At 36.9% G+C, this 23460-nt stretch overlaps 1 protein-coding gene across 3 annotated transcripts in view; it reads left to right on the top strand.

Annotated features, from left to right (window-relative positions):
* The window catches only part of ANGPT1 (angiopoietin 1), a 268345-nt gene that overhangs the window by 164276 nt on the left and 80609 nt on the right, over nucleotides 1-23460 (top strand). For all 3 annotated transcript variants that reach the window (XM_010370816.2, XM_010370817.2, XM_030938246.1), the window contains 2 exons: nucleotides 25-180; nucleotides 10579-10700. In XM_010370816.2, the coding sequence (XP_010369118.1) occupies nucleotides 25-180; nucleotides 10579-10700 (278 nt within the window). The remainder of the gene's footprint in view (nucleotides 1-24; nucleotides 181-10578; nucleotides 10701-23460) is intronic.

Below are 23460 nucleotides of genomic sequence, written 5' to 3'. Positions count from 1 at the left end.
TGTTTTGTCCTTTATCTCTTGCAGCTTGAGAATTACATTGTGGAAAATATGAAGTCGGAGATGGCGCAGATACAGCAGAATGCAGTTCAGAACCACACGGCTACCATGCTGGAGATAGGAACCAGCCTGCTGTCTCAGACTGCAGAGCAGACCAGAAAGCTGACAGATGTTGAGACCCAGGTACACCCCCAGGCCCAGAGTCCACAGACTCAACCAGGAAGACTTTTTTTCTTTAGCTTGCTCCATAAACACAGAGCACATTTCAGCACTGTGATTTGGGAAACATACATTTTTGTTTATTGGTAATAACAACAATGACTGCCTGACATGCTATGCGTGTTTCTTTTGATCTAATGAGGGTTGGTATATTTAGCTTTGCATATGTTTGCAAAAACAGGGCCAATAAAGGACCTCATCAATGTTTGAATTCAAATAAGTACTGCAGCTACCAACTGTGATATGATATGTGTCAAACAAAGTAACTATTTGGGTAGATTGGTGTGTTTGTTTTGCATTTTTGATCTGTTTTGTTTTGTCTCTGGTAATGCTGTAGCCATAAGGGCACCTGCAGATGGTTTTTGCATTCAGCAGATAGAAAGGAAAATTCCAAATGAAGCTATCAGGAATATGCGTGTATATACATATATCTACCTATTAAGGCCAATGACGTACTTATTTGAACACTGAGTAAAAACTAAGGATGCCCTTTCATCACCACTGTCACAAACACGCCATGCTGTTTACTGGCAAACAGCAAATATCATTTTTGATGACTATCATTTTGATGACTGTCATTTTTAATTGTCTCTTTGTTCCCTTTTAGCCATGAAAATCATTATTCCAGTTACCATTCTGAAACCCAAGGGATGATTCTATCCCAACGTAGTTGATTTCTAACATGAAATCTGAAATATATACATTCAAAAATAAGGTGCAACATGATTTTTATTTTATTTCATTTGTGTTATTGGCATCACAGATAGGTTGGTATTTAAAGAAAAATAACAATGGTAATTGATACAGATAAAACATTTTATATAATGCAACTTCCTCTGCACAAATGGTTTTTATGAAAATCACTTAGAGCAGATAGATCTTTTAGCTAGAAGTCACTAGCTTGAGTGATTTCTCATATTCATGCAGCTAGTATGTAAAATCTGGGATTCAAACTCCAGGATACTCATTTCTTTTCTATCCCCCTTAAATAGTAACACTAATAATTAACTAATTGAATAAGAACTTAAGTATTGACTACATTGGAGCAATGATTCACTTGAGCTTTGCTGCCCATCAGCATCAGATGAACATGGGAGATGGGTGGAACTACACATTGTCCCTGAAAATTATAAGACTTTGTCTAATCATTCATTATCACAGTAAGTTTGATCATATATGCACCCTGGTTTCTTGTGGTATAAATAATGTGACTGTATTATTTATTTTATTTTGTTAGAACAGAATGCTCACCCTCTCCTATAAAATACTCTCATGTTCAAAAACAAATGCACAATATATCCTACTTAATTGCATATTTGAAATTTGTACAAGTTTCTAATACAATAACTTTTATGGAACACATGGAAGGGTCTTGTGTAATTTTTTTATCCCCCAAAACACTGTGCCTTGGGTTGTTTTTTGATCTCTTTCTACCTAGGAATTGGAGTTGTGGGAAAAAAAGTGTCCCATTGTTAGTATGTTAATCTCCAAACTGTTAAGATGCATGCTGTGTAAGGTGTTAAGAGATAAATTGTTCTGCATCCTTAAGGCCAGAAGATGTGTACTTTATTGAAAATGGTACAGAAAATTCAATGAAAAAGAATCACTACTCCCTATATGAAGTAGTTAAAACTTACTACTAAAGACCAATGAAAGTTTATTAAATACAGCGAGAACAATTTTGAGATAGCTGAAACCCAGAAAACATTTCCAAAATCACAAATTCATCATGAGTAGCAATAAGAGGAAAGTAGAAAAGGACAACAATGGCTCAAATGCCCTGCCTTAAGAAGGGAAGCCTATGTGTTTTTTTCCCTTTCGTTTTCATGTCTTCCAATTGCCTATGCTATTTGTAGTTGTGATGCCTCAAACTTGTCGTATGTAAATGTCTACCCTCGTGCTACTTATTTGAACTATTGCGACAGGACATGTTCTGCTTAGACATAACCACTCAAGTGAACTCAAATCCTGATTCAGAGCCAAGTTTACAAAAGTAATCTGAATTATTTCTTAACCTCCATACACTCTATTCAGTTATAATAAGCATTTATAAACCAGTAGATCCTTCTGTGCTCTCCAGGTATGCTCTCATGGTTTTCCTCCTATATTCATCTAACATGGCTTCACACTGGTAAGGGCTACTTTTCCTAAAACTGACTTAAGGTCCTCAGTCTATTTCAGGAACTCATGACAATGTCTTTCCAATACATTTTAGTGCCCTAGCTTTCACACGATTATGTTATAAAATAATTAACTTATTGCTCTCTAGTCTTCTGCTGACCTTCTAGATTTACAATTTAACAAAATGTGGAAAGCCACAGGTTCACTCCACAGCATTTTAAGATCCTCCTGTGCTCAAAAAAGTATCATGATCAGGAAAGATACCAGTAATGACCACACCTGAATAACACTGCTGGCCATTGTGGCAATAATTAGAAACCACCACCATGCCTTTTCCTTCCCCCTTAGTCTGGCTTGCAGTGTTTTTCTCACTCTGTTATCAGTTTGTACCAATATCTCTTTGCCTTCAAGTTCCTCTTTCCAAGAGTACAATATGAAGGGGTTTGTTTGAGGAATTATTCATGTCACTTCCTGTAGTGTCATTCTATTTCTCACTTCTTTCTCAGGCAAATTTGGTTTTGGGGGAAATTAACAGACAAACAAATCACCTTAAATTTTACCTCTAATAATCCATGCTTGGCTCAGTTCTAAATAATTTTACATATATTAGCTATTTAATAATAATAATGAATTCTATAAGGTAGATGATGTACCATCCTATGTTTATTTCCTTATTATCATTTATTGTTATTTTTTGAGATAGAGTCTCACTCTGTCACCCACGCTGGAGTGCAGTGACTGATCAGGGCTCACTGCAGCCTCAACCTTTGGGTTTCAGGTGATCCTCCCACTCCAGCCTCATGAGCAGCTGGGACTACAGGTGTGTGCCACCATGCTCAGCTAGCTTCTTTATTTTTTGCAGAGACCAGGTCTTGCTATGTTGCCCAGGCTTGTCTTGACCTCGTAGGTTCAAGCAATTCACCTGCCTTGGCCTCCCAAAGTGCTTGGATTACAGACATGAGCAATTACTCCTGTCTTTGGGTGCTTCCTTATGTAAGATGTTTTAATGGGTCCTATTAGAATGCAACAAGTAAAGCAGTCTTTACTTTCATGAGTTTGAGTTAATGTGGCAAAACACTTCTAAGTCATTTCTTTCTTAACTTTCAGTCAAATTAATGATCTGTGGAGCCCTTCCTCACAGCCTTAAAGATGTACCTTTCCAATCTCCTACTGTGGGAAGTATAATTGACCACTGCTCACCAATGGCTGTGCTCTGAAATCCATTGCTGTGTTGGTGCAGAGACCACAATTTCCAGCAGTCACTTCCACTCATTGTGGCAGGGATAAGTAGGCCTGCTCCTGGGAGCTGTAGAAGTCCACTGACACATGACTTTGGCTAGGGGCTCTTCATCAGCCTTGCTGGAACTGTTGCATGGTTGCCTTGAGGGATAAGACTTCCACCCAACTCTTCTTCCTTCCCTCTCCTCTTTCCTGCAATTAGACCAGCATCCCAGTCTGAAGCCTCTCCAAACCTCCTCTGGCTTCCTCCCAATTTTTCCTCATGGGCATTTCCCCTAATATATTTCCTGCATGTTTAATCCCATTTAATCATCCTTTCAGACATCACAAATGATCACATGTGCCATTTGTACCTCAATAGCACTCATTAGAAATATAAGGCAAGCCAGGTATGGAGGCCCACACCTAAAATCCCAGCACTGTAGGGGACAGCCAGATGGAAAAATGATTTGAGCCCAGGAGTTTGACAGCAGTCTGGGCAACATAGCAAAATACTATCTCTACAAAAAAAAAAAAAAAAAAAAAAAAAAAAAAAAGCCAGGCATAGTAATGCATGCCTGTAGCCTAGCTACTCAGGGGGCTAAGGCTGGAGGATCCCTTGAGCCTAGGAAGTTCAAAGTTACAGTGAGCTATGATCACACCACTGCACTCCAGCATGGATGATAGAGCAAGACCCTATCTTTAAATATATATATATACTTGTGTGTGTGTGTGTGTGTGTGTGTGTGTGTTAGGCAGTTCAGAAACAGTTTGTTCAATGAGCACGAATCTTTAGGTGTAAACAGATTTCTTCTTATATCTACTCTCAAAGGGCAGCTCTCAAAGTTGAGCTGCTATATCTCTTTGTCTTGATAAGAAACAGTTGAATACACTTGTAATTTTGGTTTAATGGAAATTATGAAACAAACTTTTTAGTGGGTCACTTAAGCAAAATATCTTGTAATTGATTTTCTTACAAGGTTTAGGAAAAGTGTTTGATAAGCCACTAGGAGGGGGCTCAGCAGCCTATGGCCCACAGGTCAAATTTGACCAGCCATCTTATTTTGTAGATAAAGTTTTATTGGACACAGCTGCATTCATATATTTATATGTTGTCTGTGGCTGCTATTTCACTAAAATGGCAGAGCTAAATTGTTATACCAGAGACCATTTGGCCCACCAAGCCTAAGATGTTTACTATCTGGGCCTTTACAGAAAAATCTGACCAACTCCTGCACTAGGATGTAAATTCCTAAGAAGCGAGGGTTTTTTTTGTCTTGTTCTTGTTCATTGCTCTATCAACAGGATTTAGAACAGGACTGGTGCATAGGCTCTCAATAAATACTTGTGAATAAAACTAAGTTTTAGTCCCTTAATCTCTGCAGGTTTCAGCCCAATGTCACCAAGCCTGAGGACAATATGCTAAGGCTTGCGTGTTGATGGTAATAGGCACCTACAAATAGCTGATGGATGGGAAGAGGACTTTGAACAGAAGCAGTCTACTGCAAAGATGTCTGACCCAACTAAGAACATTGAGTGAATGGTTTTTTGTTTTTTGGGTTTTTTTGTTTGTTTTTCTTTTCCATACTCTGAGAAGCATAAGAAATTTGGACATCTTCCTTACTCATGGTGCTAATTTAGGGGGCAGGGGCAGCGAGAGAGAGTTGGATGCTATCAGCCACAACAAGCAGAAGACCTCATGGTTACTTGAAAGAAACCATTTTGGTTGCAGTTGTTAGGGACTAGAGGGTGTCACTAACCAGAGGGAAGCTGCTTATTTACAGCTACATGATAAGCTTGTGGGAAACAATCCAGACTCTGGAGATAGACTATCCGGTTGCATTCTGACTCTACTGAGCGTTAGCTGTTTTGGGAGATTTCTATCCACAATTCTGTGTCTGTAATATAAGTACTATCTCTATCAAACTCTGTAACCAAATGAGGTGGTTATTATATTATAAAGATAATGTAGGGTTATATTATCATATTATAAACATATACATATACAATGATGGTATTACTATTATAAATAAAATATATTTATATATAATATAAATAGAGAATATTATGTAATAGCTATATAATATTATATGTTACATCACAACTAAGATGAACAATAATTCCCTAAGATTATCTAATTTCTACATTCATATTTTCTCATTTTTCCACTAAAACTTTTATAGGAGTTTTGTTTCTCAAGATTTAATAGTCCATTTAAATTTGGAGCAGTCTTCCACTTTTTCTTTTGCCTGATACTGACATCCTTAAGAAACTGGGTTGTTTTGTAAATCATCTCATGTTCTGCATTTGTCTGAATATTTCTTTATTATGACCTTTAATTTACCCTTCAATCCCCTATGGTTTCTCTAAACTGGAAGTTGAGTCTAAAGACTTGTTCAGATTGAATGGAATATTGTGGCAGGGGTGTTCTGTGGAATTACTGGTCACTTCCTATTGCATCTCTTCAGGAGACACACATGCCAGATTGCCACTCCCTTAGTTATGCTGTTCTTTAACTTGGTTAGGGTCATAACTTCCATATCACCACATCTCAATAGTTCACTTTTCCCTAGGAAATTAACAGATAACCTGTAGGGTAATACTTTGTCACATTGCCCATTACTAACCAAGTAAATTACTTCAATCATTTTGCAAAATGCTGATTTTCTAACTCTCTCATTCCTTCTGCATGTATCAACCTTCATTCTTCTGTTAGAATTAATTGCCAAGGCATTATACTTTATGTTACAGATTTTTCTTTGGAAAAAAAATAACTAAAGCAAAAGGAAACGTAACTCCAAAAACAGGGCCTATTTCAAAGTTGATGATTCATTGAAAGAGATTTTTGGCCAGGCACACTGGCTCATGCCTGTAATTCCAGCACATTAGGATGCTGAAGTGGGCAGATTGCTTGAACCCAGGAGGTCGAGTCCAGCCTGGGCAACATGGCAGAGCCCTGTCTTTACCAAAAAACATATATATAAAAAATTGCTGGGCACACCTCACCAGAGCCCAAGAGGCTGCAGTGAGTGTGGTCATGCCACTGAACTCCAGCCTGGGCAACAGAGTGAGACACTGTCTCTAAAAAAAAAGAGATTTTTCTTTCTACCTCAGTCTCTGACTTTTAGCACTAATATTAATTTAAAGTATCAGAAGCACTCTTGAAAATATTAAAGAGAGCTGGGTGAAATTTTCCAGCTCACTTTCTCTGGGAAACTAATACTTTTTATTTTTAAATGTTTATTTTTTTTTTAAGAAAGAACTAAAATTCTGTGGCCCATAAATCCTCAATTTCAGGTTTTATGTCTCTCTTACTCTTAGGTATATTTTGGAAAATTTAATCTTGAAATTGTTCCTTGAGGGGCATGTTTCACATACGCTTTACTCTTTTTCTTTCTTCTTTATTTAAAAATTTTCCTTTTTTTCCCCAAAGATGTGCTTTTGGAATGTGTTTAGGCTAAGAAGGAAATGTCTTTTGTCATTTTAATGGAACACTTCGATTATTGCTAAGCAGCAAATTCCATAGACGCATGGCAAGAAAGTGGTCAATTTATCATAGTTTGCAATGCAATTCTCTTGGTTGCCCACTTCAGACCTAGTTTAATACATCAGTGGAGAGAGTTGAAATAAAGCAGTAATAGGGTCAAGGTGATGGGGAAACAAGAGGAGGGATTGGTATTTGTACTCTAAACTGCCCTGATCTTTAGATCGGCATTTAGCCTGGACTTCTGATATTGGGCCCCTTCCTTTTCCCATATTCAGATGCTGCTCTAGATTTAGACTGTCCTCACTGAAGTCTAACTTGATATTCATGTAGGCCCTGTTACCTTTTCTGTGACCATGACTCAAGCCTGAAAGACAGCTCACTGTCCATTGCCCAGAATGTCATCTAACTCAGCTATGAGCACTGTAGTGTGCTGGACCCCAGGGGGGTCTGGAGGTTTAGGGGACTCCAGATGAGCCTTCCTGCCTCTGTGCAACTGACATCCTAGGAGGGACAGAAAGACAGCAAATGAGTGAACAGATATGATAGTTTTCAATAGTGATAATTTTGTAAAGAAAATTAAATAAGATGATGTGATGAAGAGTGAGGAAGGTATTACTATAAAGAAGGTGGCCAGAAAGAGACTCTCTAAGATGATGAGAAGAAATCAGCCATGCATCTGGGAAGGGGTGGGCATGCCAAGCAGAGGAAACTGCAAGTACAAAGTTTCCAAGATTGGAATGAACTTGACGAGTCAAGGTGGCAGAAGGAAGACTATGTGGTTGGAGCATGATAAACAAGAAGTGAACAGGGTTCTGATCACATGGGTCTTTTCAGGCCAGGCTGAGGACTTTGGAATTCATTCTAATTGCAAAAGGAAGCCATTAGCATGTTGCAAAGGAGATGGCATGATCTGATGTATGTGTTCAAAAAGATCCCTCTGGTTGCTGTGTGAAAAATGGACTTGAGCTGGGGCAAGTAGGAGCAGGAAGACAAACTGGGAACTGTAGTTGTCTCCAGACTGAGATATGGACAGCTTCATTTTCAATTATGAATGGTTCCATTTTGTTCTCAATGGACATGGAGGAGAATACTTACTGACTTCTGGAAATTAAAAATTTTGGTGTCTGAGAATGTCAGGAAGTGTGATCAGAGAGTATGGTGAATAAGAAAGAAAATAGATTTTATTTAACTACATATGATATGCTTGATTTAGTGAGATAATATACCTCATAAACAAATATTGAGTATCTATAAACAAATACTGAGTGTTGTCTCTGTGCCAAGCACTGTTCTAAATGTCACCAAAACATACAAGTGTTTCATTCCCTATTTCATTATTTTATAAATTGTCATTCAATTAAAAAATAAAATCATACTTGGACAATAATATGTTTAATAGTTGAAAGTTATATCTTGTGTATCTCCAATATTTATGTTCTCTACCATGTATCCCCTCTGAGCTACTCCAAACTCTACCTTCAAATTCTGTTTGTTTTGAAATGAAATAATACAGAATAGAAAAGAATGTTTTTTAAAACACTGAAACCTTTCACAAACGTGATATGATTAGTAGCAGTACATTTTATACTGGCTTTCAGATCCTTACTAATGACTGCATACATGAGTCATAGCAGTTTAAACTTTTTTAGAGTATAAATGCTCCATCTCACCATTCTCTGCCCCATCCCCTCCTCGCCCTCCTGTTCCACCCCTTGCAGGGCTAGAGACCACCTCAGACCAAATCAGACCTATGTGCAGAATCAGATGCGGTCTTTATTTTAAATTGATATTCTGTTAAATGTCAATTTCTTGCATTAATTGTAAAATTTTAAAAATGTTACATTAAAATATTACTTATCTTGACTACTGAGATTTCTAGCACCCCTTCAAGTTTTGCAACTGAGGCATTTGCCTCTCTCACCTCAGGCTAGTTCCTGCCCTGCTCCCTTCAGATACATCCCCTGCTCCTGCAAACTCCTATAGCCCAAGTCAAGCCCAGGGCCTATAGGTGTATTTTCCTTTTTATTTTATTTTTTATTTTTATTTTTGAGATAGGGTCTCACTCTGTCACCCAGGCTATAGTGGAGTGGCATAATTATGGCTCACTGCAAACTCTGCCTGCTGGGCTCAAGTGATCCTCCTGCCTCAGCCTCCCAAGTAGCTGGGACTACAGGCACGCACCAACATGCCCAGTTAATTTTTGCATGTTTTTGTAGAGATGGGGTTTTGCCATGTTGCCCAGGCTGGTCTTGAACTCCTGAGCTCAAGCAAGCCACCTGCTATAGCCTCCCAAAGTGTTGGGAGTACAGGCATGAGCCACCACACCTGGCCCTGTTGGTATATGTTGAACAGACTTTCTGTGTGCATCCGATATAATCCTAGATTTAGAGATGCTACAGAGGAGGACAGCTCTAATGGCATCATTTGTAGAAGAAATTTACATTGATATTGACCTGGCAGAAGTATTTCCAGGTCCTTTTAAATAAGTAGTTTTGGGAAAGATGTGGTAGTTTAAAAATGTTTCAAATAATGTGAAGAGCTTTTTAAATTAATTTATGTTCTTTATTTCCTTTTATACCTCCTTTAAGGTGGAAAGAGAGGGAGGGACAAGACAGAGTCAGGAACAGGGCATTGACACAGTTTGAAGGCATCTGCTAGGACTGGAGTGTGCATTCTTTGCCTGGAGAATGATAGGTTTGGGTGCACAGCTCACAGACTTAGGTCATAAGAAGGCCCAGCTAGACACATGGGTCATTGTGGTTCAAGATGAATTGAGCCTTCACAGTTTCTAGAGGACCACCAGAGTAGTAGTAGTGAAAGTACTTGAAAGGGTGAGAACAATCTGTCTCTCATACAATCTGGGTTCTGGGTCATTTCATTTCCTCAGAATGGTTTGACTCACCCTCTCCTCAATTTTCTTTGCAGAGCAGCAGAATCAGAATAAAACTACCTGGGTTTGAAACCCCACTCTTCCCTTGTCTCCTGTGTGAACTTGGGCTTCTCTCTGAAGCTCAGGTTTCTCATTTGTAAAGTGATGATAACAATTTCTCCTTCAACAGGTGGTCATGATATCCAGAAGGGCTAGCATGACCTGGTGTGATAGGCATTCTGTAAATGTGTTATAATGAGTTTTTCTAAACTATGTCAAGAGATTTTTGCACATTTCTAATTGTTTTTTGTCAGGTGATGCATCAAGGTAGGTATCTTTTACATGCCTATTAGTTATTCTTAATTATCCACAACATCTAAGACCTTGTACTTAATACTAATCTTGCATTTACAGATATTGGAGATAAACTATATGAAGCAACTAGCACAAGAGAATATCCTAGGGTTTTAGGACACAAAAGTCCTAAATTGCAATTTCAATCTCAAACCAAAATAATATCTGAAAGGCATGTAAAACATTAGTTGGTAGAATGTAAACCATTTGTTTAATTATTCTTGAAGAAATATTATTTAAAGACAAAATAAAACTTAAAAACATTCATTGATTTGTGATTGAAGTTTGAAATATTTTCATCTTTTATCTTAAGGTACTAAATCAAACTTCTCGACTTGAGATACAGCTGCTGGAGAATTCATTATCAACCTACAAGCTAGAGAAGCAACTTCTTCAACAGACAAATGAAATCTTGAAGATCCATGAAAAAAACAGGTGAGGATTGCTTTATTCCAAAAATGTTTTGGTGTGTACTTATTTATATCCTTCACCTCTCTGCCAACTCTTAAACAAATAGGTTGAGGTGGTTTAAAAAATGAAATATAGAGCCAAATTAATATTAATATAAAAAGAAAGGAGACCTTAAGGTGAATACAGCTAGTATGTCAGTAATGAATTAATACTGTTGCTGACACTCTTGAAATATTTGCTTTTTATAACTTTTAACATTAATTTCTCTAATGGTTAGTAGTTCGAATCTCACCATATCTACAAAAATTTGATTCTATGACTAAATTCAGTGACATAAAATATTGACATTTTTCAGTATAATCAAAACCTGTAACAACAGAGACTAGAGCCTCTTAAATTCCTACTCAACCCCCCAATTCTTAGGCTTTTACAAAGCTACAGGGTTGCTGAATTCAGAAATATGGCACTAGAGAGAAGGAAAATGTATATTTTTTTCTAGAAAATAATTTACCTGTAAAGCTGATCAAGGGTTCGGGTTTTTAGTTTTCATTTATAGCTATTTATTTTGGACATAGTAAATGCCTTTGTTTACCTTTATAGATGTTATCACACCATCTTGTTTCATAAATTATGAATCATTTCTGTTGATTGAATTGGAGCTTAGACATCTTGAGAGCTGGGACAGTGAAAGACTATTATTTTGAAGTCATTAACATTGATGATGAACAATTCAAAACACTGACTTCCTTAGGACAAGTTTCTTGCATTAAATTGAATTTTCTTCTGGGTATCTGGATAACTTGAAGAAGGTTCAGTTCCTATGCATAATATTGAGGTAAAGACCACTGTATTGCTAGAAACTGGTTAAATGCCATTGAATTGGTGGCACTAGAGTTCCCTTTATATTCCACACCAGGAAGGCATCTAAGAAGACTGCTAGTTCTGTTCTTTTTTTTTTTTTTTTTTTTTTTTTTGAGACAGAGTCTGGTTCTGTCACCCAGGCTGGAGTGCAGTGGCCGGATCTCAGCTCACTGCAAGCTCCGCCTCTCAGGTTCATGCCATTCTCCTGCCTCAGCCTCCTGAGTAGCTGGGATTACAGGCGCCCGCCACCTCGCCTGGCTAACTAGTTCTGTTCTTTACAAGTGAGGGAACAGAGACTCAGTGGAAGGGAGTGACTTGTCCAGGGTCATACAGCTTGCTAGTGGCAGAAATTGGAATGTAATTTAGGTGTCTTTGCTGCTAGTCCTCATATTTCCATTATAACACATGGCCTCTTCATACTATCTACAAACTAAAAGAATTTCCCAACTTCATGCTAAAAATAGAGCATAATGGCAACAATTACAATTAAACTTCTGCATGAAAAATACAAACCTGGCTGTTGGTTTAGAATCTGAAAGGGATCACTCTTGCTGCATGACTTGTGTTTCTAAGTGTTACATTTATTTATCCTTGCACTGTGACATGGGGTTAACTGTATAACTACAAATAAATCTGACAGGACTTGGCCCTGATTGCATGATTAAATGTTCTAGAATTAACAATCCTGTTGAAATATACCATTTATTGCCCTGCAATTTCACAGTAACCAGACTTATACGTGTATGTAGCAAGTATACTTTACTTGAACCATCCCTTAATCTAGGGTCACCCCTTTATGGTTTAATTTTGTCACCAAAAGTGAACCACATTTACAGTCATATTTCAAAATGCTATTTGTGAACATTTTGTCCAGGAATCGTGGATAAGTAAAACAATGACAATTTCCCCTTATTTTTCTGAGTTGTTGTTTGCTTTTATAATTATACAAATAGCACATTTATTATAGGATAAGGACAAAAAAAAACACACAGGAAAATTAAAAACCACAGCTTTATCATACAGAAAGAGCTGCCTATTTTGCTTCATGTTATATATAAATATCATTTTCACAAAAAGTTCTGTCGTACCTTACACACAGTCTGGAAGTCCGACTTCTTTGGAGATAGATATCATTTTGCATTAATAAAATATTCTCTAATATTCTTAGTAACTGTGTATTTCATTTTACTAGTATAACCTAAGGTGGTTTGAATCTATCTCTCAGTAGTTGTTACCACCTGATTTATTTCTGAAAGAGTTGCCCGCATGAATTTACGTTCTTTAGTTCTTCCCTACTGATCTGCATATTATGTCTTTGTCTGTATCTGACCCTTGAGCTGTCGTGATACTATAATATAAACTGGGAGGCCTGAAAAGTCTCCTCCCTAACTGCAAAATCAAATGCCATCTTTATGCACCATTTGTACTCAGGTACTCTGTCTCTTTCTCTTTCCTTCCCTCCTTCTCATATTTTTCCTTCCTTCCTTCCTTCCTTGCTTCCTTCTTTCCTTTCCCTTCTCTTTCTCTCTCTCTTTCTTTCTTTCTCTTTTTCTTTTTTTCTCCCTCCTTCCTTCCTTCCTTCCTTCCTTCCTTCCTTCCTTCCTTCCTTCCCTCCCTCCCTCCCTCCCTCCCTCCCTCCCTCCCTCCTTCCTTCCTTCCTTCCTTCCTTCCTTCCTTCCTTCCTTCCTTCCCTCCCTCCCTCCCTCCCTCCCTCCTTCCCTCCCTCCCTCCTTCCTTCCTTCCTTCCTTCCTTCCTTCCTTCCTTCCTTCCTTCCTTCCTTCCTTCCTTCCTTCCTTTCTTCCCTCCCTCCCTCCCTCCCTCCCTCCTTCCTTCCTTCCTTCCTTCCCTCCCTCCCTCCCTCCCTCCCTCCCTCCCTCCCTCCTCCCTCCTCCTTCCTTCCTTCCTTCCTTCCTTCCTTCCTTCCTTCCTTCCTTCCTTCCTTCCTTCCTTCCTTCTTTCTAAAAATGTATCCTTTCTCCCTTAATTCTGGACCATTTCAGATTTTCTTGTCTTCCCATCATGATTTTTATGCAGCATCTGGTATCATTTCCTACTATAGAATTTTCACTATGAAATATTATATTTTAAAGGCAAACTGTTTAAAAGTTGTTCTCTCTGCTCTATCATTAAAAGTGAGTTAGGATGCAAGGTCTCAAAAGAGCTCCACTCTGGGTCAGGTAGAAGGGGCTTCTCCATGCACTTCAGTATCTCAAAGGAATCTGACTTCTGATCCCAAACATATTTGTGCCTTCTGCTGATGAACTGTTCCTCCCTCATTAAATTCTAATTTCAACAGAAAACTCAGGTTTTCTTACATCTGTAAATCACATCATTTATTGCTAATGTTAATTTTTTCAGGATTATAGCAATTTCTTTCTCTAGTAATATAGTTTTTTTACTACAAATTCAGAGATTTAGGTTTTAATTGGAAATTCACTTCTGTGCTCATACAGACAAAAACTTGCATGCCTCTTATACTCGCATTCTACATCTCTTTCTTTTTTGAATTGGTGGCATAAGTATGGCATTATCTTACATGTGGTTCTGGGGTATTTTTCTATCAATTGCTATACCTCCTGGTATTGCTGTATCTCTGTAGTTATCTGTCTATCTTCTTGTCTAAGGGCCTAATGTGTGTGATGGAGTGTTGGCAGAACATTTGTTCCTAAATTAGACATAGTCTTCCACAAACAACTTAAAAAAAAGATAAGTGTTTTTCTTTATACAAATAAAAAATACCCATTTGTGATACATATGAAGAAATGTGCTCCTCCTATTTAAGTGGAGAGAGGTTCAAAGTCAAGCATGAAGCTGTTTATGTTTTTTAAAAAAATAGTTTATCGATTATCACTAGTTATTCCTTATACGAATCTTAATGCTCCAAATGCATCAAGAAGCTATTTCTACATTAAGGCATCTCTGAAATGCAGCAACAACATGCCTTTAGTTGGTCAGGTCTGGTTTGGATCAGCTAATACGCTTTGCAGGGGGGATTATCTAAATTAAGCTTTGCTTCCTCCCCCAAGGAGTGTCAGGGTTGTGTCTGGGTGTGGGACTTACCAGCTTTGAGTAAGATGGGGCTTCAGCCGCCAAGTCAGTGAGCTGGCCCTTAGGAAGGTCCACCACCACTTTGGCAAAATGAGGAGGAATATTTTATGGTTAGGATTATACTACACAAACATGCTGAGAGGTCCTGCTGATTTACATCCTGACAAATTAAATGCATCACTTGTAGGATTGGAAATGGATTTTTGGCCTCATTAGATTGACTTCTCTATCCCCTACATGGCCAGAAGCACAAAGCAGAAACAGGATTAGCAACGTTTGCTCTGCTGTTTGTTTTCCTAACAGTCCAGAGGGAGTCATTCTAAAAAGCTTCCAGTTTGCTCTCTTTAGGCAATATGTTTTTCTTTTGTTGGATGCTACCCGAATCTTAAAACCTGGTTTTGTTTCTTACCTCAAAAAAACAATTCTTGGGAGTAAGGAATCTGTAACTCACCCATATAATTGGAATTACATAACCAAGAACCTAAGTAAATGGGAAGCATTCATATTTTACCTTGCCCACAAAGGGAATGATATGAGCACAAAGTAGAACACAAAATGTAAACTTTCACTAGTTTCCTCCAGTATGTTTCCTACTGCTTCTAAAACAGTGGAAAAGAGGTGTACAAGTAATGATGACCTAATGCAGTTTCCTTCAGTTGAACCAAATATGAGACTGGATCTGTTAGTCGAAAGGTTTGGTCAGTGGCCAGTTTTCCCAGCACCTGCCCATCTCTGACTTAACCCCAACATTTTGCAAGGCAGAAGCACAGCCAGGCAAAAGAATATTACAGAAGGAGCCCTTCTGCCTCACCAGGGTATACAGGAAGGGAAATCAACACTCCGTGTATACAAAGACGGAGTACATGGGCTTTCTTGATTGTGCTGAATATGCAGAGTGAAGATTAAGGAAGTCTTCAGTAAGACCATTCAAAGTGAACTGAAACGAGACATGCGATGGCCATTCCTACATAGTTTGAGCAATACTAGCTGCCACCTAGCTACTACTACAAGCAAACCTCTGTGCCAGGTGCTTTAACTTACTGTTTCCAATCCTCCAGCCAATCCTGCAAAGTATGTATTATTATTTCTATTTTACACATAAAAAAAGCCCCAAGGCTCACAGAAATCAAGTAAGTTGCTTGTGACCAAACAGCTAAGGATGTGGCAAAATTAGGGTTCAAGTTCGTGATGATTCTCTGCCTTAATTATTACAAAAATATTTTTGCAATGTGATGAGGACTCAAGTATGATTGATGTAGTTGTCAAGTTATTCTCTTAAAACAAACAAATATTCATTTGAAGAAAGGGGTAGACCAGTTGTTTTTGGCCTGTCACTATATAGGTCATTGTTTAGTCCTTCTAATATTAGAGCAGAAGATATAAACTATTTATTTTACCTTGGGAATTCACTGAACTTATTTGACATGCTCATCTATCTTCTAGCTGGAGTTATGGGAAGTTATTAAGTTAATTAATTTTAAGTAATTGAAGCATGTGCAACTTCAAGATACCAAATTATGCCTTACTAATTATTGTAATAAAATATAGTATTGATGTTTGATATTTAATATGCCTAAAGAAATGAAAAGTGAAATCATAGTCTTTTAAATTAAAGCTATCTTTCATTTGATAAGTTATTTACAAAGTGCTTAAGTAACTTGCTAACTTCTAACATTAAGCTAGGCTGAATTATGTTAGTTGTTTATAATAAGGATAAAAAAGGTGACTTTTTGAATGTATATTATTCTAGTCTTTTTCTTGTAAATAGAACACCTGCAGACTAGAATGTTACCTTTTTTCCCCTGTTAATTTTAAAAGTAATATTTAATAGCATATAACATTTTCCTTTTTTTAAATTATAATAACCGTAGTATCTTGGCATGAAATACAATTCTGATCAAATTGGAAATCTAAGGATCATCTTATTCTTCTCTTTCCCTAATCCCCCAAAACTCAGCACTCACTGTTGATGCTATCAATTCCATCTTCTAAATATTTTTCTGATCCATCCCATCCTTTCCATTCCCACTGACTATGTCATAGGTCAAGCTGCCATGAATTCTTGTCTAGGCCATTGCAATGACCTCTGTGTTTTAAGCTATGTGCCACTCTAGTCCTTATCCAGAAGCTGTGCCAAAGTCTTTTTTCTAAAATGCAAGTCAGACTATTTTTCTCTCTCAACCACATGACGATTCTCTATAACTGATAGAAGAAAGTTCAAGTTCTTTAGTACAGGATACAGTCCATGATCATTACAATCTTACCTTTGCAACTTACTTTCAATAATCTTATTTTTTAGAGGATACACCCTAATAGTTAAGAGCATGAGCTCTGAGGCCAGACTGCCTGGTTTCACTTTTCCTTGATTCCTGGGATAATCGACTCAGTCACATATTATTTGTGTGACTTTGTGCAACTTACATAGATTCTGTGTGTTTTGGTTTCCTGAATTGTAATATAACAATGACAATAATTGTACTGTATGAAGTTAATGTGAAGATTGAGTTAATGTGTATAAATCTCTGAGAACAGTGCCTGACAGCAGTGTTTAATCATGTTAGTTGTTAGTATGGCACTGAACACACAATGTTATTTCAGACATATCTGATGTTTGCCTGACATTTCTTATTCAACTCACAAATTTCTCTTCATCCTTGGAAACTCATTGCATGTGTCAACCTCTCTAACAATCCATCTCTGGCTCTATCAGATAGATTTGCTCATTACAACCTATGTGATAACACTGTACCTGTTTTCTCCCCATAATTTCACTTAGCTGATCACATTATAATATATGTATGTTTGTGTGTATGCATGTTTATTTATTTATATCCATATTATTAGGCTGTGACCTTCTAGGACACAGAGAATATGTTTTATTTTCATTGTCTTCCTGCTCCTGGGCACAATTTTCTACACATAAGCCTATTTAGTATTAAATGCATTTTGAATGTTAAATGAATAAGGAACTGGGAAATGTCCCAATAGCTCTAACCCAACAAATGCCATTTATCCATACGCACACAGAGACTCACACACACAAAGACTCACACACACACACAACTAATGAAAATACTTTTAGTGGAAAACACAAATCATATTGCTTACATTAAATATTGTTAATCCATTTATTGTTTTTAACATGAATAAAATAGAGATTGTGTTTACACCACTATTCTGCATTGCCAAAAGCCCATTGCATGGCACTCAATATTACTATTGTATACTCTGAGGTTCACTAATTCAGCCCACCTTTAAAATTTCTAGATAGCATTTGCACAGGCCAATGTTACTCTTGTATACTCAGGTTCACTAATTCAGCCCACCTTTAAAATTTCTAGATAGCATTTGCACAGGCCAATGTTACTCTTGTATACTCAGGTTCACTAATTCAGCCCACCTTTAAAATTTCTAGATAGCATTTGCACAGGCCATTCTAGACCTATGACTGTTTCCTCCATTTCTGTGATAAATAAAAACAAGACAAACGATGTATATACATGTATATTAAATTATATACATGCATATACAGTTGTAAGTCAAATTTCCCCTAATTCCACACCCCTACACCATACCACCTGCTAGCAGAGAATCATCATTAAGAGATTAAGTTCAGTGCTTACTCCTCCAGATGTTTTCTGTAAACATACTAACCTGTGTGTATATAGAGTGTGCATGTTTATGTGTGTCTTTGCACAGACATACACTCATACATAATTGCACACATGCACACATACTTGTTTATATGATGTGTGCATATATGTATAGATTATTTTAACATTGGGTTTTTTCTACTATTTATTTTATAACAATTTGTTGTATATATATTATGCATATAACCATATACAGATATACTTCATTTATTTTCAAGAATGAGTAGCAATCTATTTTTATAGATCCACTATAATTTATAACCTATTATAAGTATTACATTAATAAATATATAATTTATCAAGACTATAATTGTTGAGGTGATGATTTAAATTTTATATAGATATTCACAAGTTATCTTCAAATTTTACCTTCTCCCTAAGAATGCCTGGGCTTTCAAATTTCCCAAAACTTTGCTAGCCATCTAATGAATCCAGGCTCCTTGAGAAGTTAAGTTGTGCATGTTTTTATGTGTATTAACCATTTGCATTTCATCTGTGACTAGATTTCTTTTTCTCTGACTACATACTAGCCTATTTATGTATGTTTAACATTTTTTCTATTATATTGTTTATCCTTTTTTAAATTAACTCATATGAGCTCTTTAATGGATAGTAAAACTTTGTAATATATGTTACAAATTTTTATCTAGTTTATTATTTATTGTTCAACTTATTTTTTAATAGAAACATTACATCTCTGTATTATGAAATGTATCAATCTTTTTTCTTCTTAGATGCTGGTTTCTATAACACATTTAGCTTATTCTTCTTTACCCCAAACTTTACATTGATTTGCTAATATTTACTTATAGTATATGCTTCTGCTCCAAATTTGAATTTCCAAACAAATATGATTTCAGACACTGAGAGAAAATGTATTGTGTTCCAATTAGACATGTAAAGTATAAATTTAACCTGAACTAAATCTGTGTGTATTTAAATGGGGAGAAAAATCACCCTTTACAAACCCATATTTGCAACACATGTTGACACCATACATATTGAAAATAGTGGAAAATATTGAAACATCTGTAAGTGGGTTCAGACAGATAAAAATGAGGTTTCTATATTTTCAACATCTTCCTCCTTGTTTGAAGGGCTATATTTATACTCATAGAGCTTAGGCAACTGTCACCACTGTGAATTCATTGGCTGCTATGTTAAGAACTCGATTGTGGAAAACAATTTGAAAGGGATATCCTTTTCTGTGAAAGTTTCAAGATATGTTCAATGATTTGAAATATTTCCAATAAGATGTTGGAGAAGGCAGTGTAAAATAGGGATATGGGGCAGTCTACCAAAAACTTCAAATAGGACTTAGTATACACTCATTTAGAACCTTTTACTAAAGTTCAGGGCACAGATTATTTTGTTTATTTTATTCATTAAAGTGCACCTTTGCCTCAAATAGAAGCTAAGTGCCAGAATTCTATGCATGTCTATTCTCAAAGTGTTTCCAGAAAGATGGGAAACAGGAAGTCCTGAGACCTCTGTGAGAAACTCTCTCCTTGGATTTCTAGCTCAATTTGTATAGATTTAGGTGCATGGTTTCATAAAGCATTATTCTATGGAACCCAATCCTAAAAGATGGATCCTAACAAAAACTGTTTGTTTAATATAGGCTTCCCTAAATCGTAACAATGAAACTCTTATTTTGCTTGAAAAAATATACTGAATATGCTCTAGGCAACAATGCACTGGTGTTCAGTTACCATCCAGGTTTTGTGTTTAAAATGCAAACCTAAGCTAAATGTGCAGCTGAGACTGTCATTAGGGAAAATCTGACTACTTTGACTACCTAACTTTAGGACACTGGGGCTGCAATGTTGTCCTTCAGATCAACCTCTCTATATAAAGATCTCCATGCTGGCTGAAGTAGTCCCTCCCAACGGACCTGGATAAGGAAAATAATAAAGAATCAATGATAGGCTTCAGGGTACAAAATGAAATATGAGTAACATATTAAAAATAAAATTAAAATTAACAAATAACTGTAATAGAAGAGGTGTTAAGACAGGGTAGTATTGAAGAAAATTCTAGTCCAGATGTTAAAAATTGGCTTGACAAAGTAATTCTGTTTTTATATGTGGGAAAGATAAACAGGTTCAAATATTGTGAAAGATAAGCTCCCAGAATAACTAAATGGAAAGCAGCCCAAATACCAAAGAGATGTGAAGGTAGTGCCTTGGTTCCTGGTATAACATGATGAATAAAAGAAATAGGAAGAGATTACAGTGTATTAACTTAAAGAGATGAAACTATAGGATGTTCATTGAGATAGCAGTGGGATGTCTTGAGTTGATTTCCAATCTAACGACTTAGAAGACATGGCTTTTTATCCTGATTCTGACACTTAATATCTGCATGATTTTGAAGGAAACATTTGATTCGTACCTATTCATGAGGGTGTGTAACATCTGCTCAGTCTATGTTACTATATTGCTTTAAGAATCAAAGGAGGTAAAGGTTTTAAAATGCAACATAACTACAACGGTGTTTTACAAGAATAAGATAATAAGTAGAGATGGTATATAGAGTTTTCTGGCAAGTGAGGTTTACATTGAAACCATTTTGGAAGTAACGGCAAGGAAGGGCTGATTTCCAAAGTAGATACTAGCCAATAGATGGGAGGAATCAAAGAGAAGAGAGCAGTCTTTTGGAAGCCAAATATGAAGAGAAGATGAAAAAAGGGATGAATGTGGTCAAAAGAAATGGAAGGGTCAAGAAGAGATCACTCTTGCCTGAAGAAGTCTAAAAAGTTGTCATTAATATGAAAAAATGTCCCTAATAAATAAAGTTAGTAGATCATTACTGAAGTACAAATGTTATTAAGGGCACTCCGAGTGAAGAAATGTGATGAGAAAATGAGAAGAGATAATTAACTGGTAAGACCAGCCATTAGAGAAACAATGTAACATGTTTCCAATTTGCTTGTACTTGTTATGCATATTACTTGGGTTTCCAAATCCTTTGGAATGTCTGTGATGTAGATTAGGCTTCTTCGTTTCATGGACAGTCTCTTTTTCATGTTGCATGTACTGTCTATTCTAAGATGACAAACTAAATTGGTATCTTTTGATACCTGCTAGTAAGGGAGCATTAAAGGTTGTTTGATGAATTATGAAAATTAATGTTCTGTGTAACATGCTAATGTACATTATATTATATATTATACATATTATCTATTCCTTTTACTCAGAAAAGCAGATCTTTTCCATAAGCCAGTGTTCAGAATTGTTTCCTTTGGTACCAGGATTTCTTTGATCAACTTTCCATCCTCAGCTCTTTCCAAATGATCCTGAAAAACAAAACAAATCAAACAAGCCCACCTCCCTTACTGACATCTCAGATAGTAGCCGTCTCTGCGCATATGTCCTCTTGAACAAGGAATACATCAAAAATAAACAGTAGAAAAACACCGATCCAAAAATTTTTTTAAAAAGTATTATGTTTGAAACAGAAGTTTCTTATAGCTTCTGTATTTTCATTTGAGGTTTTTATTCTCTAAAAACAAACCCTACAGTAGGAATAGTGTCATTTTATATTTTACAGAATTATTGGCACTTAGCAACTAATAAATACAAATTATAACTATAACATGATATTTTCCAAACAAAAATGTTACCTACTGATTAGGAAAACTGAAAGGCCTGTGCTCATCTTATTTCAAGGACAAAAATGGCAATTCAGAAATTTTATGCAGTATTATGTGACTATAACTTTCACATTTTGATATATACATGCTTGTCAGTTTAACAGGTAATGCTAAGTTTTCTCACTAGTAGACTATAATGCCTATGAATTTGAAAGACAATTTTCTTATAAGTTAGCAACTCTAAATTATGGGCATCTTGCCTCTGATCATTACCTCAGGAGTAGCAAGAAAAGTAAATAAAAAGTAAACAGAGAATGAGCTAAGACACTGGTTGTGGTTAATTCTCGGATCTGAAGGCCAAAAATTAATGGGCACAGAGAAGATCTCCTTTGACGCCTACAGCAAGTACACTAACCACTTAACCAGTAGGTGGGATGAAACTTTTAACCAATAAAGACAATGGAGAAGTTTTTTTGTTTTTGTTTGTGTTTTGCCACGAACTTCTCCAACAAAAAGTTAGCAAAGAAAAAATATATGGTAAAAGAAGATGAATCATACCTACCCCTTACAGATGTTGTTTTTCATCTTAAGCTGCTTTCCTTGCCTAAGTTTTTCATTTCCAAAAGAATTTAAAAAAAATAAGTGATCATCACAGTTTCCCTATATTACTGTACTCAAACTCTATCTAAATTGGGTTTACTTTATGATCAGTACAAGGCAGGGCTCCTTTCTTGGTGTCGGTAGAATGAAAGCAATTCAAAAAAGAAATGGGACTTTTCTTCTACTGCAGAAGTCACACCGTTTCTGCTAATGGGTCTCAATGAGAAACTTTCCTATGTGAATCTGTGCACACTACTAAAGGTATTATAAATTAGTTCAGTCTTAGAAGCCTCCAGGTATTTTTTGGGCTTGACTTCACAGGCAGCTTTCCTGCCATATTTTTGGAGTACAAGTTTGTTGGCAAAGATTTGGAATGCCCAGGAGTAGTTCTGGCCACACTTCTTTTTCTTCTTCCTCTTCTTTTAAACAATGGAAATATATTCTCTGAATATTCTGGAGACTGAAAGTCCCAGATCAAGGATCAAGGTGCCTGCAGAGCTAGGCTCCCTCTGAAGGCGCTAGGGAAGGCTCCGTGCCAGGCCTCTCTCCCAGCTGCCGGTAGTTCCTTGGCTTGAGGCAGCATTACTCCAGTCTTTACACAACCTTTTCCCTGTGCGCAATCTGATCTGTCTCTCAACAATTTCCCTTTTTATAAGGACACCAATCATAGTGGATTAGAAGCTCATCCTCCTCCAGGACGACCTCATCTTAACTAATTACATCTGCAACGACTTTGTTTCTAAATAAGGCCACATTATTTAGTTCCTGAAGGTTGGGACTTCAACACATAGTTTTTTTTTTGTTGTTGGGGGGCAAACATGGGCGGGCCATAATTGAACTCATAACAACCACTTAAAACAGTACCTGACACCGGCCGGGTGCGGTGGCTCACGCCTGTAATCCCAGCACTTTGGGAGGCAGAGGCGGGCGGATCAGGAGATCAGGAGATCGAGAATATACTGGCTAACACAGCGAAACCCCGTCGCTACTAAAAATGTAAAGAATCAGCCGGGCGTGGTGGTGGGT

The sequence above is a fragment of the Rhinopithecus roxellana genome, chromosome 9 (assembly GCF_007565055.1).
Source record: "Rhinopithecus roxellana isolate Shanxi Qingling chromosome 9, ASM756505v1, whole genome shotgun sequence".
Classification (NCBI taxonomy): Eukaryota; Metazoa; Chordata; class Mammalia; order Primates; family Cercopithecidae; genus Rhinopithecus; species Rhinopithecus roxellana.
The sequence above is the reverse complement of the archived record's forward strand: the minus strand, read 5'-3'. Positions and strand labels throughout refer to the sequence as shown.